This window comes from Fundulus heteroclitus, chromosome 22 (assembly GCF_011125445.2).
Source record: "Fundulus heteroclitus isolate FHET01 chromosome 22, MU-UCD_Fhet_4.1, whole genome shotgun sequence".
Lineage (NCBI taxonomy): Eukaryota > Metazoa > Chordata > Actinopteri > Cyprinodontiformes > Fundulidae > Fundulus > Fundulus heteroclitus.
In genome coordinates, this window is record NC_046382.1 from 11,275,487 (window position 1) to 11,293,775 (window position 18,289).

Consider the following 18,289-nt stretch of genomic DNA (forward strand, 5'->3'; position numbering starts at 1 on the left):
TGAGGTGTTTCTATTTTAAGTGCGAAAATCTTATTCCGTTGGCAGAGTATCTTATTTACCTGCTCAAATCAAGGACAAATACACTAATTTCAAGAAAATCGTACTTAATTTTAGTTCCCTTTTTGCAGTGTAGGAGTACTTTCTGTGGAAAAATAGGGAAACAAAGGTAGAGTAGACACAGATAATGGCAGATGTAGCGCTGTCAATGGCTGCGTCCAGGAAATAGTGACAGCTAAACAGAGTGGCACTCAGCGAATAGTACTTTGTATGATGGGGGGGACATGAAGACTACATAAGATAAATTGCAGTCATTGCTTAATCAGTGACCATGTCTAGTAAGAAGAGTTGTCTAGGACCAGGAGTACTTTCTTTGGTGGGAGGAAAAAAAACAGCAACATACACAAAGTTAATGGTTGCAATAACTGCAAATAATGCATCACTGGAGATTAGGAGGTAAGACGGTGAGAAAAGGTTTCCAAATAAAGCTTCTCACCAGTAAACTCTGAAGCTCTGTTTCTATAACAGATTTAGCACTTTCCCATTTGTAAGGTTCATATAAACACACACACTGAAATGCACACGCAAGTGCACCGGGTCTGGGATTTGTTTTTCACAGTTTGGGTTATGACGGTGGAAGCTGATGGGAAATCCAGCTGCTTGGTTGCGTGTGAGAAGTTCAACCTCACGACAGCAAAGTGTCTCAGCTTTTTGTTGCTAGTCGACCGCGCTAATAAAGACGCAGCACACTTATTAGGGTTTGTGGTGCTGCATCCCCCCCGCCCCCCCTTCCCTTTGCTCACTCAAACCTTCATCATATTCAGTCGAAGTTGCATTACAAGCTGTTTCAGAGTGACACTTCTAAAAATTACTTCTTTTTTTTTAAACAGTTTACTGGTGAAACTGGTTTCACAGCACATCCACCCTCCTACCTCCATCCAAACACAGCTGACGACGACTGCCATCCTCGCCTAAAGCCACAAAAAGCTTGGCTCAAGTTTATCTAAACCAGATGTTGCGGTTACATTTAGTCTAGATATTTGACCTCTGCCTGAGCAGACCATCAAAGATGACCCACAGTGCGCTCTGCGTGATATAAATCTACTTCCCTAAATTTGTTCTTCATGGGAAATGGCTTCATTTTCCTAATGTCTGATTTGTGTGTTTGTTGTTGTTCTGGGCTGGCAAAGTCAGAACGGCGAGCCGAAGTTCTGTTTTCACTCGCAGAGCATTACCAACACCAAGCGGTTCGGTCTCTTTAAGGGTTCGAGTTTCACGCTGTGAAGCAGATGCACAGGGGAAATCAACATAACCACAGCCTGTTATTAACGGCTGGCTTGACTGTGTTCTCTGTGTTTCCTTGGTCTTTTCGTGATTAGGTTCAACAAGAAGGAGGGAGAGTGTTTGGGTGTTCCTCCTCAAGGGAAAAGTGTTGAATTGTAGTTTCTCTGTAAACTTTCTCTTGATTTTTGAAGAGCTAAAAAAAAAAAAAAGAAGCTTCTCTATTTCTCTGAAGATGTAGCAATTATCTGTTGAGACCCACTTTAAACCTGCCGTAAAACCCCACCATGCCATCCATCCATCCTCTGCGACTCGTTTATTCGAGATCGGATTGTGGCGGTAACCCAGACGTCCTTCAGCCCACAGCGGCACTTTTTAGCTCATTGTTCAGGATCCCCCGTTTTTATTGTGTTTATCCTTTCCTGACACAGAAATGTAGGAGATCATCAAGAAAACTTTAATATCAGACCGAGGTCAGCTGCTTAAATACAAGATGCAGCTTTCAAATTATGATTTTATCGGAATCAGCTTTATTAGGCCATATTTATGTGCTAAAAAAAAAACCAAAAAACTAAGATGTGACTTTGGTTTCACACGCTTACATCTCCCTAAAAAGATATATACAAATATTTGTGTATCTGGACCCAATATTTATTTTTAACATTATTTAAAGGCAGGTTATAATAGTGCAAATATGCATATTTAGTTTCACAGTAAAGTAGCCGACTACTCAGGCTGGAAGGTGTTCACCAGATGAGATTTATTAAACCTGTGTGCTTCAGCCTTGAAATTAACACTTTATTCTGTTTTTTTTTTTTTTTAATTATCACTTGCAAGTTGCTACCTTTTGTGTAAAATGAAAAGGGCCAACGATATAGTTTGCAATTTTATCCAGAGACGGTTAGCACATCCAAAAGGAGGAAGAGAGTTATACCTCAAAATGGCCAAAAATAAATTTTTATTTTTTTTAGTTATTCATCCTGCAATCGTAACGCTAAAATGGGGCGTCTGTTTGTAAATGACTGCCAGCAAAAACATTTCTATCGACCCAGACGGCCACTCCGATTGCTTCATAATGGCAAATCTGGAGAAAATGTGCAAATCCATCCAAAACCTGTTGAGTTACTGCAGTCTGAATAGAAGCGAGTGGCCAACAAACTCTACTGTGATCAGAGCCCTAGCAGGTGTACATGTGTCTCTTTTTAACAGTCCATTAAAGTCTAATACTAAACTATTACAGTTCCCTCAGCTGTCCGCAGAGACCTGAGCCTTCATCACGTTTAATGGCGTTGCATTCCAAAGCTTTGCTCGCATGTTTTCAACAGAATATCCAAAAATATCAAATGCCGGTCCCAGTTTATTTGAGTTGGGGTTTGGAGCGGCTGTGGTTTTTCACCTGTAGATGGATTTAAACAGACACAGCTGTGGGAGAACAATGGCTATTTTTGAACCAGGATGAAAAATGGCGTTAAAGTCGCCTGCGCCGGAGCACATTTCATTAGTGCAGGAAGTAATTCATCTCTCCTGTATTGCCCTTTTTAATAAAGACGTCATAAAAAGTCTACTTTGCCGTTTTATATTGTGAATTTTACATTATTTTTACAGTCTGTTTTTAGCTCTTTTATCTCTGCTTTGCTTTCTTAAAGACGAACATTTATAGTCACTTAAAATTTGGATGCCAGATCTTCACAGTTTTTGCTTGGATCCAAAACTTTTAAATGCAAAAAAAATTTAAATAAATAACAAATGTTTGTGTTAATCGGTAATTATTTCCTAATACCTTTAATAGAAAAACATTATACAGTGTGCCAACAAAACATTCGGTATAAACTGTCATGGGATGCTGGTAAAATAAGTGAGGAAACCCAGCCCAGTTTGGAGCTTCATAGGTCAGAGTTGCTGTTCAGCAGAAACACAGTTCAACACTGAACGTGTCACAATCTTGTAAATTTTTTACAAAACTCACTACAGGCACTGTAATATTTTTAGACCTGGGCGTGGCATGGAGGGTGATGATGTCACACTCTTGGTTTTGACCAACTGAAACTGTTTAAAGTTTAAAGTGATAGTTTTAACTCCACATTTCACATCAGTTTTAAGATATTTATATGTACTTTTTGCTCAGTCACAGTTTTAAGTTTTTCAGATATTTTGAGATGCCACCAAGTTTTGTGCAGGGGCCTACGACCAGCGCTCCAGAGCCACCAGTGGCTCTTTGGACCTTTCACTCCAATGCAGTTTATGAAATAATTGCATTGACCACAGCACAATTACACTATTTAGACCTATTTTTCTAGTCATTAGGTTGCTTTAAAAATAAATTTTCTCAATTACAAACATCCTATACATAAAAAAAAAAATTACCCATCCTGTTTTTGCAAAAGTTTCATGTTTTTGTCGCTTGGCAAGGAAATTACACCATTTTTTGAAGTCTCTGCTGGTGTCATTTGCACGGAGATTTCAATTAAAATGTCATTTGCATGTGTTAACAGAAACAGAACCTTTTAAAGGTGGAGTCTGTGATTTTTCCTGTAAGTTTCCCCAAGTCCCTTTTTTATAACTGTGCATGTCCAAGACCATCTTACCTGCTCTTCCTCTCCTCAAGGGGAACGCGTGAAAACAATCTCCCAAATTCACTCTGGTCTTCTACTGAGGCCTTCCTCTTCTTCTCATAAACATACACGGTTTGCTTCTTGTGACTCTCAGCCATCTTAGACTTAGATTTAGACAAACTTCATTGTCATTTTGTATGCACAGAGTGAGTACAGAACGAAATTTCGTTTCCATACAGCTTGTGAATTTCAGTGGATTTCAGAATAAAGTAACTTTGCAGGATTACCAACTATAGCTTTAATGGATCATTGTTGCGTACACAGCAGCAGTTGTGTTGTTCATCTTCTGCTGAGTTATTGATTAATAATAGGGCTGATAGACTGGATTTTCTGGCCATAGCTTAATGAAATGCATCGTGCCAAGACTTCAAACTTTGTTCTATACATTTCTAGAATTTGGTTGCATCTTGGTTTGATCTTCCTTTATTTCTATGGTCATGTATATATGTCAGGAAGTGGGCCTCACAGTATAAGCATGTGATGAGCCAACAGCAGCAGGTACTGTAGCCCCTCAACGTTTTTTTCTGTGCTTTGCGGGGACAGACGGCTGTTTTCTCTTTGACATGCTTATCCCACGGTCATCATCCTCCCTTCATCGCGGCTGCTATTACTCTGCCCTTAAACCTCTATTATAATCATTAGGCTATGCTTATTTGGCCCCAGAACCCCCTTTAAGGATCAGGTTCTGCAGTAACTCGGCCTGTCTCCACAGTAACGCAGAACATCTCTGGAGGAATGCGGCATTTCCCGCTCTTTTGTCAGGGTACGTTTTGAGTGGGGCTGCATAGCCAGATAGAGTTGCATTTCATAAGGGGTGTGTGTGTGTGTGTGTGTGTGTTTAAACTAATTGAGTTGGCTGTTAAACCCAGGTCTCTGTGCAGTCTTGAAGACATTCTGCAGGGAGGGGCGAAAGCTTTTGCATGGCATTAAGTTACTCTTCAGCTGGCTTGCCTCCGAATACACTTAGTGGAAGTGCACACTCAACTGTGGGGACATCTTGAGTGTGTAACCACAGGTGCCTGTGTTCAAAAGACTCTGGGCGTTTCCAGAATGACGCTGACACAGCCTTTCCGACTAACGTCCGGATAGAAAGGAGTAGTAGACTCTGGCCCCTGTCAGCTGCCTTTCTGGTTTGCTTCTGCTTACCTTACAAAGTTGTGTTACTGTGTGATTTTAAAGTTGTCGTCGGTGAAAAATATTGGACTCACTTTACAATAAATCCCATTTATGTGTGAAACCAATGACGAAAATATCAGTTTTCTAGACTCAAAGGTTTTAAGTTCAGTTTTGAGGATGGATAAACTAAATTAATGGGGGCAATAGCTTTGTATGCGACTCTGTCTAGGAATGACACACATCTACACAGGGATTGGGCCAGGAGTACTTTCTATGGTAAAAAAAACTAACAAAAACAATTGTTATAGTAACCAAGACGATACCAACAATGACACTATAAATGACTAAGAAGAAATACCTTTATTGTCCCACAGTGGGGGAAATTTGGGCACGACAGTGGCTAAGACATTTTTGGTAATGAAAAGAAACAATCTCGTCTAAAGTAGCAGAGAATGAGCTTTGTCAGAACGGCCAAAGACTATGTCCATGAAATGGATGCAGCTGGAAAAAAGAAGCACAGAACCAGGTGTACTTTCTTAGAAACACAACAAAGCATGCACATTTAAAGGCACTAATCCAGGCGCTGGGTCAGGTGTACTTTCAGTGTTGTTAGTCACATCACAACCGATATCTGTTCCTGCTTATTCAATGGATGGTAGCAAAAGTAAATGGAGAGAGAGTAAACGTTATTATTGTGTCCCTCAGCAGCAGCTTATTAATGCTAGGGTAGCTTCTGGAGGACAAAGTTGAGAGTTGATACAGAAAGATCTTACTAGAAGCTATTTTAAAAAGAGAAAGCCTTGAGCTGAATTCAATCTTTGACTAATAAAACCTTTAAATCACCATACCGCTAAAACGGCAATATGTTTACCTTCCTCAGCTCTCACAATTCACCAATTCACTCTAAAGGTGTCGACTTCACCGTCAACTTACTTTGACCTTCATGTCTCTCAGATTCGGAGGTCGGCGCTCTTCGTCAGTCTGCGCTCTCCGTTCTAATGGCCTCAGAACTGATCACCCCCGACTCTTCCTCGGCTCTCCTTGGCCCCGGCACCACGCAGTACCTCCTCAGCCTCGCCCAGGTGGGGCTCAGTGCGTGTGTAGACTTTCCTGATCTGTGGAGAGCCTTTGAGCAGAGAAAGCAGCTTCTGGACAGTCTGCTGCGTAGCTCACATTACGAGGTGAGGGAGCTAACGCTGGAAATCATCCTGAGGAAACTGCACGAGGAGGAGGAAAACGAGAGGAGCCCTCTGTGGCTGGATGAGACCACCGTGTCTGACCTGACCAACATGGCCGTTCGTGAGACACGCCACCAGTGTTTGGCGAAGGTGAGACCACACACACTCACACAAAAGCACTGGGGAAGTTGCATCTGTTTGTTATCCATCTGATTGAGAGACTTTATTTGTGGGGTAGCTCTCTGTAAGGTTGTAATTTAAAGAGGGCATCAGCTGGGGGCTTACCTGCACCCACTCTGCACCTCTCCACTCCAGCTTTCAGAGAGGAAGGTCCACTCTGTATCCCAGTTTGTGTTCTTAAAACAGGAGCAAGCTGCCAACAGACTTGCTCTATTAATCCTGTTGTCGACCCCGGTTACGTCACTGTTACGCTGCTGCATACGGGTTTGTTTTGAAATCCGTTCATCGTTAGTTGCACATTAGGCTTTGCTTCAAAATGTCTGTTTTTCTTTTAAGAAAGGCAAAGACCTTTTTATGATTTGCAGATCATTTCCTTTATAAATATCAGAGTTACGTTGTTTAAAGGAGATAGCTACAAGTTTTAAGTCCTCCTGGCCAGTAGGTGGCGCACTAGCGCTCCCCTGCCCTCGTTCCAACCTTCAACTGTACGTTTACCAGCCGGTGTAGGTACCAGATCGTCTCGGGCTGCCAGATTGGCTCGGGCGCTACCCAATGACGTCAATATATGGCAACTCAACTCAAACAAACTACATTATGCCCGCGGTCTCCATTTGTTACTAATCAATTTTATTTTGTTAATTTACGGTTATTTTTCTGTAAATTAGTCGAGGCATGAAAACTTTTAACATCATTTTGGAATACTTGTGTGGTAGTCTGACAATTTAATCAGTAATTTTGCAGGATCAAAGTTACAACCTTAGAAAAATTTAATTCCTCCAATTTTTTTTAAGTTGTGAAAGGAAACTAAACCATAAACTCATGTAATTTTTAATAAAAGTCAGCAGCCAAATTTAATTTTATCATGGCATTCATCACTTTAAAATCAATAACGTTCATTCCTCCTTTTTGTACTGATGTTCTTTCTGATCACATGTTTTTTTTATTATTCCAGATGAAATTGTGATGAATTTGATTATTTTTTAATTGTGGTATTTGGTACATTTAAGATATATGCTGGATAAATTAGTCTGGCTATCCCTTCCATTTTTGTTAACAATATTCTTCCAAACATTGAGCCAATTGTCAAATATTTGTTTGTTTTTTTTGTTTTTGTTTTTTTGTAAAATGAATATTTGTTCAAGCTTTTGAGAAAAAAGAAACCGCTAAATTAACTTAATAAAATTGATTTGTTACAAATGCAGACCGCGGGCTCAATCTACTTTGTTTGAGTGGCGTTGCCATAATGTGACGTCATCGGGAGGCGCAGGGACCATGGCAATTTTCTTCGTAAAATTGTCCGTTTACAAACCGCAATCCCGCTCTCGAATAAAACCTACACCCCGCTATAACTACTTTAGTAAGTTGTCCAGACCAATTACAATATTTTGCACATTTGAGCAAACGTTAAACCAACCATGTATAGTGACGTCATCAGAAGGCGCAGGACCCGAGTCAATCTGGTACCTACACCGGCTGCCAGGTCCGGTAGCATTAGCATAATGGTTTGCATTAGCAAACATTTAACTTACCTGTTCAGAAGGAAAGCAGCAACCTTCGCATGGCTTCTGAGCCCCTTTGCTTCCTTAAGTCGGCAGCAACGCTCAGAAACTTGACCGACGTTTACACTCGTTTTCCTTCTTTTTTGGGTCCGCTTGAATCTGAGACGTAACGCAGAGCAGAAGTCATTTCTCAGCGCTTTTACAGAGCTGCTACGATCTGGCAACAACGGAGCCACGTCTCCGACCAACTGTTCCTATTAGTGCAGAATAATAATAACCATAAGTAAATATTTACATATTTTTGACGCACCAAAATTTATAAAACAATTATTTTTTTATACTACATATTTATTCTTCAGTAAAATGATTATGTTGATTCTGCAGCACTCTAGACGTTCTGGGGATGTATTATTTTTGAAAAATGTGTTGTTTTGATGAAAAAGTTGTAGCTATAATCTTTGTTTTGAATAGTGAGCACCTAGCCCGTTGTTGAGCAGGTGAAAAAAATAATCTAAATGAAGTTAGATTTGTCTTTTGAGTAAAAAAGGAAAAACAAATGGTTGTATTCAGACAATTTGCTGCAAAGTAAGTGTCTGAATACAACCATCTAGGTTTCCTTAAATCATAAACTGAACATCACTGCATTGTATTATAACTGGTGTCAGATTGTAAGGTATTGAATTTAATCAATTGTTCTTTATGATTGGAATTGACAATACGTTTCCCTAAATCAAATAGGATCCGTTTGTATTTTGCCTTGAGACGACACCTATTGTGAATTGGCTCTGGGTCAATGTTGGTGGCAGGTGAAGACGGGGTCTAGAAGCATCAGTGAAGACACTCATCCCCTTCTACTTCGTACTGCTAACACCAGTCACACAAATTTACACTTCAGCCATTAAAGCAAGTTTTGTTTTAACGCTCCAGTTACAGATTGGAGCCCAAATATAACAAGTATTTGCAAGAGGAATGCCACCTCAGCTGAAAGAGCCTCACAATAAGAGCTAGAGGTGGGGGGAGGGGGGGACTGCTTCAGTGCAAAGACTAGCATACTTCTCATCTTTCTCTTTTTCCCTCTGTTCCTCTCAGGTCCTGCAGGTGTTGTGCATGTTGAGCTCAAAGTGTGAGCTCTTGTGGAAAGATGGTGCAAAGACTTTGTCCCAGAAGGAGGTCCTTATGCGCCTCATTACTCTGGCTGAGAACTTTACTCACAGGTTGGTAAAACCACATTAATGCCATTCGAAAAATGTGTATGTTTTGAATTCTTATATTATTATTTATGACTCAAAGTTCATCATTAATTCACTAAATTAAGTGTTTTAAAATACTGCTCCATCAAATAGAAAAGACACATTTACCTAGAAGAAAATCTTTTTTTGGATTTTTGGTAGAAAAGTGGTCAAAATACAAGCAGAGTGATCCAAGATGCTTTATACAGCATTGTTCTATTATTTTTATTGAAGGAAAAGATACAAAATGTTAATCCAACTGCACCTATTAACCATTTTTCAACCAAAACTGAAAGAAACAGGAGCAAGACAGATTTCACCTGTGAGTCAAGGCCCAGAGAAGAACTGAAATGGTCTTTGTCCTGCAAAGTTTCTGTGCAGTGATAAACAGAAGGGATGAAAGGATACGTCTCGTATTGCAAGAATCCTCAGAGTCAAAAAGCTATTGAATTTTCAAAAAAGGGTTTCAGGCTAAAATATACTGGTTACATTTATATTATCTTAGCATTGATCAGATTCAAAATGTTTATTGGTTAAAGGAAATGCTCCTTAAATTGGTGTGCTGGTGAAGATTCTCAGTCATCCATGGTCATTCCAAAAAAAGGTAAAAAAACAAGGCAACTGGACTTGTTTTCCGTAGTTGAAGACGTTTCGCTTCCTTTCCAGGAAGTTTTCTCAATTCAATACTCCAGACTTTTTGAATTGAGAAAGCTTCCTGGAGAGGAAGCGAAACGTCTTCAACTACGGAAAACAAGTTTAGTTGCTTTGTTTTTTTACCTTTTCTTAAATTGGTGTAAACTGGTCCTAAAGATTGGTTGATGGTTTCAATAAAGATATGATTTTTTGTAATTCAGAGATCCCCAGCAGGACAAATACGACCTAAACTCAAATCAGGTTCTGCTGGAATTGTTAAAGCTGGTTTTTGGTATAAACAGAGGCACCAACGGCACCAACTTTTAGTCTTAACAGAAAGAAAATTGTATTTGTGAACGACCTCCTGAAGTAATCACGACTGAGAGGTGAAGGAGGACTTGGCTCAACCGGGCTGTAACTCGGTCAGCCTGCTGACGGAGTAGAAAGCCGTGCCAGTTCCTTATTTAAGTGAGACTTACTGTCCAAACAGCATCAAAGCTGTCCCCTCTCAGCTTTTAGCTCGTATGTCTCACTGACTTATATCTGCAGGTACTGCTGCTCTTACCTGTCGTCCGTCAGGTTTTCATTCAGGGTAAGAATCAGAGCAGGACGGCACACATGAGCTCACTGGCTTAACCTGGACACTCCTCACTTCCTCCTGTACTCTCCTGTGCTGCTGTAGCGAGGGGGGGGCGGGGGGGCCTTTTTTAAAATAAAATCAAAGGCGTGGAAGTGTTGCTGTGGAAGAAAGCTGATATTTACGCTCTCAATGGCCTTCGTCTGCACCATTATACTTCTGTGAGATTATTCACACCTGCCTGGCATGGGGTAGTGTTTTTGTCAGAGTTTATGAAAGAGTCGTGAGTCACGAGTCCTCTGTCTTTTACCGCAAACTCATTTGGCACTTGGTGTTCCAGTTTATGTGTCTGTGCTTAGACGGTAAGCCCTTTGACATCCACACACACACACACACACACCTTTTCTTGACAAGCCACGGCTGTACTTTTCTCACCCCTGACAAGAGAATACAGGCTTGAATGAGGATTGGATTACAAAGCCGTGCGAAGCCTTTTCCTGGCCACAATCTCTGCACACAGGGATCCACTTTCCCTTCAGCATGGCCCCAGGGTTATGATTAGAGCCCAGGAGGGATGAGATTGGGTTGCCGGTTGCCCTTGTGTGCCGTGTGATTAAATGGCACTCGGGGTATTGTGACTCATAATGTCGTGGTGAGTACCAGCACACTTCTTTTGTGGACAGTAAGGCAAGAAAGTGGAGTTATGAGTGTGTAAAGGGTTGCAGGGAAGCCCTAATTAAACCCTAGAACCTTCATTTATCAACGCAGTTTTCTCTTAAATGTACCGCAAACCAATCTCTAGTGGCGGAATAAGGGCCTAGTCAAATCATTTGAGTGTCTCTGTTTGCTACCATCAGCAATATTATCATTATATGGTAATTAATACTGTTTTAAGGCATTTAAAGCATCTCCTGTTAGCGGTATAAAATGGGGCTGAAACTGATGGATATTTTCTTTCATTGCTCCATCAACAAATGGTTTTGCGAAGTTCATTCACTTCAACGATTCATTTTCTTCTTCAACAAAATAAAATGTGGACTTTTAAAGTATGAATTCATTATTAAATACAAGTTACTATATGTATAAAGCCCTTTTCATATGTTGACAAATAAAAAAAAAAGCCTAATTATTCAGATTGAATTGGAATTAAAATGGTGCAAGTTCAAAGAAGTAAGAATCGGTTTCTATTATGCCCATTATTTAAAATGAAGACTGACAAACTACTTGTATTTATTAACTATGTGTTGGGATTCATTTAGAAGGTAAAATCAATAAATAAAACACCAAATACACTATAGAATCAGATTAAAATTGAATGAACTTAATTGGCTGGCTGCACAAAGCCTGCATTTCAAGAGGCAGTTGAAACAAAAATGTTTTTTCCTTTTGTGAAGTTATTAGTTCTGCACCACAGTTAATTTGTTCATATATATGCAAATATCTAATTGTGAAATTTCTTTTGAGTACAGGTAAAAGGCAGCACCGGTACCATGTCTGGTACTTGTACCGCTCTAGCCTTCGAGAACTTTGAGAAACATTTATAGGTCGACTCGTTTGGCTGTGACTCAGACGCCACCTCTCATCTGAATCTGTTGCTCAGGAAAAAAATAAATAAACTCCTGTAAGCATTAATGAAAACCATTGATATCAATCTCACTGATTATGCCATTAGTGCTGTGTAAAAAAACAAGGATCTTCTGTATCTTTCAGACATGCCTGTCTAAAACCTTGAAACTTTCCTGTTTGACAAAGCTTCTAGTTAGAGTGGCTCATGTTACCCTGAGCTTTCTCTATAGTTATGCTGCTATAGGCTTAGGCTACTGGAGGACATCAGGGCCTATTTCACTCTGCTGAGTTCTCCTACTGTTCTCCAATTTAGATTACTTGATTGTTATTTCATCTTGCTCTCTGTCATTTTCTGTCTTCATAGTAGGTACATCTGGTCTGGCGTTCTGTTAGCTGTGACATCATCCAGTGGAGGCAGATCATCCGTTATTACCATCTAACATAGAAAGTACTCCTGGGTCAATGTGTGCTTCTGTGCTTTCTGTGTCTCTGCTCTGTCTTCTCTAAGCCCCAGTGGGTCGAGGCAGATGAGCGTTCACACTGAGCCTGGTTCTGGTTCTGCTGGAGGTTCTCCTCCCTGTTAAAGGGGAGTTTTCCTCTCCACTGTCGCTTCATGCATGCTCAGTATGAGGGATTGCTGCAAAGCCATCAACAATGCAGACGACTGTCCACTGTGGCTCTACGCTCTTTCAGGAGGAGTGAATGTTGCTTGGAGAGACTTGATGCAACCTGCTGGGTTTCCTTAGTTATGAAACTTTCTGACCAATCAGGATGATTTGGTTGAATTTGACTTTGGAAAGTGCCTTGAGATGACACGTATCATGAATTGGTGCTATATAAATACAATTGAATTGAATTAAAAAGGATCTTTGGGACATAAAATCCTGACTGATGTCAATTTTCTCTGCCCTCAAACATTAGTTTAGCTGAATATCTAACTGGACCCTGAGAAAGCTGTGGAGGACGTCACACATGAGGGGCCTCTATCTCTCTCTCTCTCTCTGAGGGCCGGCATTGAAAATAAAGCGGCGGAGTTGATATTTAGCGCTTAAATTAGATGTCTCGTGTTCTGTTTCAGTGTGGCGCTCCTGTCTGCTGCGCTGACGTTGGCCTCCCAGCTCGTGGTGGAGCTGGTGAGCTCTGATCATCAGGTAAAGACCTGAATTCACTAGACTTAGACTTAGACAACTTTATTTGTCATTTTGTATGCACAGAGTGCGTACAGAACGAAATTTCGTTTCATACAGCTTTTGTAAATTGCAGTAGAAGTTAGATTACAGTTTTAGGTGCGGCAGAGATTTAGAAGTAAACAGTAGATTTTAAATATACAGTATACAAACAATTGAAATGTAACAAAAAAAGAGACATTTTTATGTACAGAATTGGATTGTGCAAGGGCATTTGTGCATGAATGCACTACAGAGATGTGCCTCAAAAGTATTTATCACCGTAAATGTTGCATTGTGGGATTTTTTTTTATCTTCATAACGGGAATAAAAATCCACCCAATAAGAAATTTGTGCATGTCAATGAAAAACAGGATCTTCAGCTGCGTCCATGATGGTCTGTTTTTTTTTTTCCAACTCATGTAGGATCCGGACGCAGCGGGCTGTTTAGCTCAGTGGGGGGCTCTGGTGTCCTCCTGCTGTGGTGAGGAGCAGCCGGTGGAGGTGAAGCTGATGGTTGCCAAGGTGCTGGTCGCCTGCTCATCCTCCCTGATGACCGACCCCCGCCTGCCGCTGGGTGAGTGCGAGTCTGAGAGCAGCAGCTTTCTCCTGAGCGCCCTTCAGGTGCAGCAGCACATCACGGCGTTTGTGCTTCCGGTCCTGCGTTTAGGTTTTCCTGCTACCGTGTCGCTGTGGAGGAGTCTGTTCACGCTGCTGCAGGATGAAGACCAGGATGTCAGAGACTCTGCTTCCGACTTCACATCCCGCCTGCCGACTCACCTGCTCCATAAAGGTAAACAGTTCTGCTCACTGTTTGGTAAGCAATCACATGAAACCGTGTTTTAGGAGTTAATTGTATAAATGGCTGAATTAGTAAATGGCTGAATTCAGGAATGCTGACCACTGAATTGGAGCTATAATGTGTATGAAAGAACATTTTTAACATGCTTAAATACAATTTATATGAGCAAAGAGAACGTGGAAACCGTTATTGGGACAGCAGACAGCTGAGGCAACATGATGAAAACCTAACCACAGGACCATTTGTTAATGGACCCATCCATCCATCCATCCAACTTCCATTTTCTATCCATCCATCCATCCATCCATCCATCCATCCATCCATTTGTTAATGGACCCATCCATCCATCCATCCAACTTCCATTTTCTATCCATCCATCCATCCATCTTCTATCCATCCATCCATCCATCCATCCATTTGTTAATGGACCCATCCATCCAACTTCTATTTTCTATCCATCCATCCATCCATCCATCCATCCACCATCCATCCATCCATCCAACTTCTATTTTCTTTCCATCCATCCATCCATCTACCATCCATTTGTTAATGGACCCATCCATCCATCCAACTTCCATTTTCCATCCATCCATCCATCCATCCATCCATCCATCCATTTGTTAATGGACCCATCCATCCAACTTCTATTTTCTATCCATCCATCCATCCAACTTCTATTTTCTATCCATCCATCCATCCATCCATCTATCCATCCATCTATCCATTTGTTAATGGACCCATCCATCCAACTTCTATTTTCTATCCATCCATCCATCCATCCACCATCCATCCAACTTCTATTTTCTTTCCATCCATCCATCCATCCATCCATCCATCCACCATCCATTTGTTAATGGACCCATCCATCCATCCAACTTCCATTTTCTATCCATCCATCCATTTGTTAATGGACCCATCCATCCAACTTCTATTTTCTATCCATCCATCCAACTTCTATTTTCTATCCATCCATCCACCATCCATCCATCCATCCATCCAACTTCCATTTTCTATACATCCATCCATCCACCATCCATCCATCCATTTGTTAATGGACCCATCCATCCAACTTCTATTTTCTATCCATCCATCCATCCATCCAACTTCTATTTTCTATCCATCCATCCATCCATCCATCCAACTTCTATTTTCTATCCATCCATCCATCCATCCAACTTCCATTTTCTATCCATCCATCCATCCATCCACCCAACTTCTATTTTCTATCCATCCATCCATTCATCCATCCATCCATCCATCCAACTTCTATTTTCTATCCATCCATCCATTCATCCATCCATCCATTCATCCATCCATCCATCCAACTTCCATTTTCTATCCATCCATCCACCATCCATCCATCCATCCATCCATCCAACTTCTATTTTCTATCCATCCATTCATCCATCCATCCATCCATTCATCCATCCATCCATCCATCCATCCATCCAACTTCTATTTTCTATCCATCCATCCATTCATTCATCCATCCATTCATCCATCCTTCCATCCAACTTACATTTTCTATACATACGTCCGTCCATCCGCCCGCTCGCCCACCTATCTACCTTCGTTTAGGCTCTGGTTAAAATAAAATTTGATTCAGGAAAGAATTTAAATTGTGAGATTCCCCGCTCTGGTGGTGCATATTTTTGCACATCACTAAGCCTATCATCATGTTGAAGCTGGAATGGTAATTAGCAAGAAGAACTGTGAGCTAATTCCATCCCAACAATGTGAAGACAACAACAATAGCCCAGAACTTCTAAATAAAAAAAATTAAAATAAAAAAAATACCTCATTGGTATAAACAAGCACATAAATACATTGTGGTGTTAAAAAGGGGCTGTTTACATCATTTCCTGCTCGGGGTGGGGGGGAGCATTCCTGGTAGCAGGCTCTGGTTTAGCCGTTTGGACATGAGAGGGAAGAGTGTGTGTGTTTGTGCTGTTATGTGTCATTGTTTTTGGAACGTCTCATGCCTGTTTACTGAGGAGCGTTATAACGTTACCCAGTGGAGCTCGCTGACAGACACATTAATGCCAGCTTCAGCTTCGCAGGAGCTCCATGAGTGGACTGACACCCTGACTGCTGTTCAGACACATAAACAGACCCGGCGCTGCTTCCTGTCCTCATTTGGCTGCTTTCCTTCACTCCTCCAGGTCTTCTGCAGAATCCCCCCCCCCCCTCCTTTTGAGTACCGCTGGATCCTGTCACTTCACAGGCCATGAAACGACAAAAAAATAAGTGGAGCAGGGTTTTATTTTCTTCTTAAAGGTGCATAAATAATGTGTGCTGCTACGGTTGCCCAATGTTTAAAAATGCGTTTTCCTCTATTGACTGCAGCTTCCTCTTAAAGCTTAATTAGGCAGTTGTTTTTTTAAAATTTTATTTTAAGAAGGTTGTCACTTGTTGCACAACAGAAAATAATCATCTTGCTCATTTGTTTCCCCTTTATCCATTGTTGTCTCTGCTCACACACAGGAATGTGGTTTGGTTTTTAATCCAGTTACTATGATGTCATTTAGTCTTGCGTATTGCTCAAGCTCAGCAACACGGTTCTCCAGTGACACAATCTTTTTTTGTCTTTTTCTATGTTCTGTAACCTAAATGTTTTAACTTCCTCCATCAAAGTCAGGATTGATTTTTGTTGCTTGTCAAGGGATTTTTTTTAATATCATCTCCTTCTTCTGTAGCTAGGTTAGGCTTTTTTGGTGGCATTGTTGTAATTCGTAGTGGTTCCTGGAGGCCTACCTTGGTGGCTGGATTTTCAGACATATCCCACTGGTGAGTCCTAAAGGCCTTGTCATGTGGTTGGGCCTGGTAGCTGGAGCTGGGCTCAATCCACTGGCTGTGGACGTGGGAGTGACGCGCTACTTAGTTGAGTGGATGCATAATCGAGAGAACACACTGCAAAAAACAGGACTAAAAATAAGTAAAGTTTTCTTGAAATGAGTGTATTCATCCTCGATATGAGCAGCAAGATTAAATGATCTGCCAATGGAATAAGTTTTTTTGCACTTAAAATAGGAACAACTCAATTCCATCATCTTATTTCAAGTGCAGTAATATCGAATTATCTTGTTTTACGGGTCAAAATACTTATTCCATTGGCAGATCATCTTATTTACCTGATCAAATTAAAGACAAATACACTAATTGCAAGAAAATGTTACTTATTTTTTAATTAATTTTTTCAGTGCACAGGCTAACTTCAATACTCGTAGCTTTTACCTCAGAAAACATTACGCCTCTAAACAACTCTCATATGATTGGCTCAGGAACCAGGAAGTAAACACAGGCTACACTCTGAACCAGAGTAGTTTCAGACTGTACCTCTGGGTTTGAAAGGAGAAAAACGTCACTAAGACATTGTTGATGGCGAGGACAGATCGTTTATAGGGAATGTTACTTCCTTCCCAGGAGATAAATGAGAATGATTTAGGTTGATTTTACAGAAAATATCTTACTTATAGCTCCTTTAAATCACAAATGTTACAAAGATCTAAAAGGTGTAGGTTAAAGCTGTTCAGATTTCCCTACCCTTAGTGATTTGCTGAAATAAATTAACTTTTTAAATCATCTAATTTATCAAATAAGACTGAATGCAATATTTGTGGCCTGTTAGGCTCCATATGTCATGAATTTCATTTGTGCATGCTGATAGGATATCTCTCCGGTTGTTGATCTACTCATAGTTGCAGCAGATCAGGGGTGTCCAATGTGTGGTCCGCGGGCCATTTGTGGCCCCCCAGGATTTTGTGCGGCCCCCGACTGCCATTCAAAAAGGATAAAAAATTTGACGGACCAGCACAGACAGTTGATTTGCAGCAGGCACTCTTGAAGAAACAGCGACTCGTATCATGTTGTTGGTGAGAATAGCTCATGAATAATGACGCTAATAAGAAAAAACTCTCAGACCCTTTTGATATTTTGGGTCTAACATTAACTACAGAATCATTTTCTACTGAAATCTGACTAATTTGTTTCCTTCATTAAAATGTGTAATGTTTAGTAAATTCTTGAATTTGTAAAAGTAAAAAAATAACTACTTTGAACTTTACAGTTTGGACACAACTGCAGTAGATGCTCACACCCAACACATTATAGCATCAAATGTAGTGAAAGAATAATAGAAACTTACAGCAACTATATAATGATTGTATTATTGACACCCTGCAGCCCTTTTTTTCCTCCATATATTGCCTATAAACCGAGAGAAACGCAGATCAGAAGTTTAAACCATAATTATACCGTTATTCATGTTAGTTTCCATTTAAAATACCCAATATTTTAAGTCTTTTTTTCACCAAATCAACAGTGTCTTTATTATCTTAGCTGTATCTTCCCATATTTAACAAATCTCCTTTTAAATAGTTTGAGTTTAGGCTAATTTAGATGTGGACCATTGTTTTTATTTATGTTGGTTGTTGACTAAATGAAATACTATACA

At 40.4% G+C, this 18,289-nt stretch overlaps 1 protein-coding gene across 1 annotated transcript in view; it reads left to right on the forward strand.

The window, feature by feature from the left end:
* The window catches only part of thada (THADA armadillo repeat containing), a 136,783-nt gene that overhangs the window by 92,595 nt on the left and 25,899 nt on the right, over window positions 1-18,289 (forward strand). Inside the window, exons 32-36 of the mRNA XM_021316329.2 lie at window positions 5,961-6,334; window positions 8,953-9,077; window positions 12,947-13,019; window positions 13,461-13,611; window positions 13,705-13,827. Of these exons, the coding sequence (XP_021172004.2) occupies window positions 5,961-6,334; window positions 8,953-9,077; window positions 12,947-13,019; window positions 13,461-13,611; window positions 13,705-13,827 (846 nt within the window). The remainder of the gene's footprint in view (window positions 1-5,960; window positions 6,335-8,952; window positions 9,078-12,946; window positions 13,020-13,460; window positions 13,612-13,704; window positions 13,828-18,289) is intronic.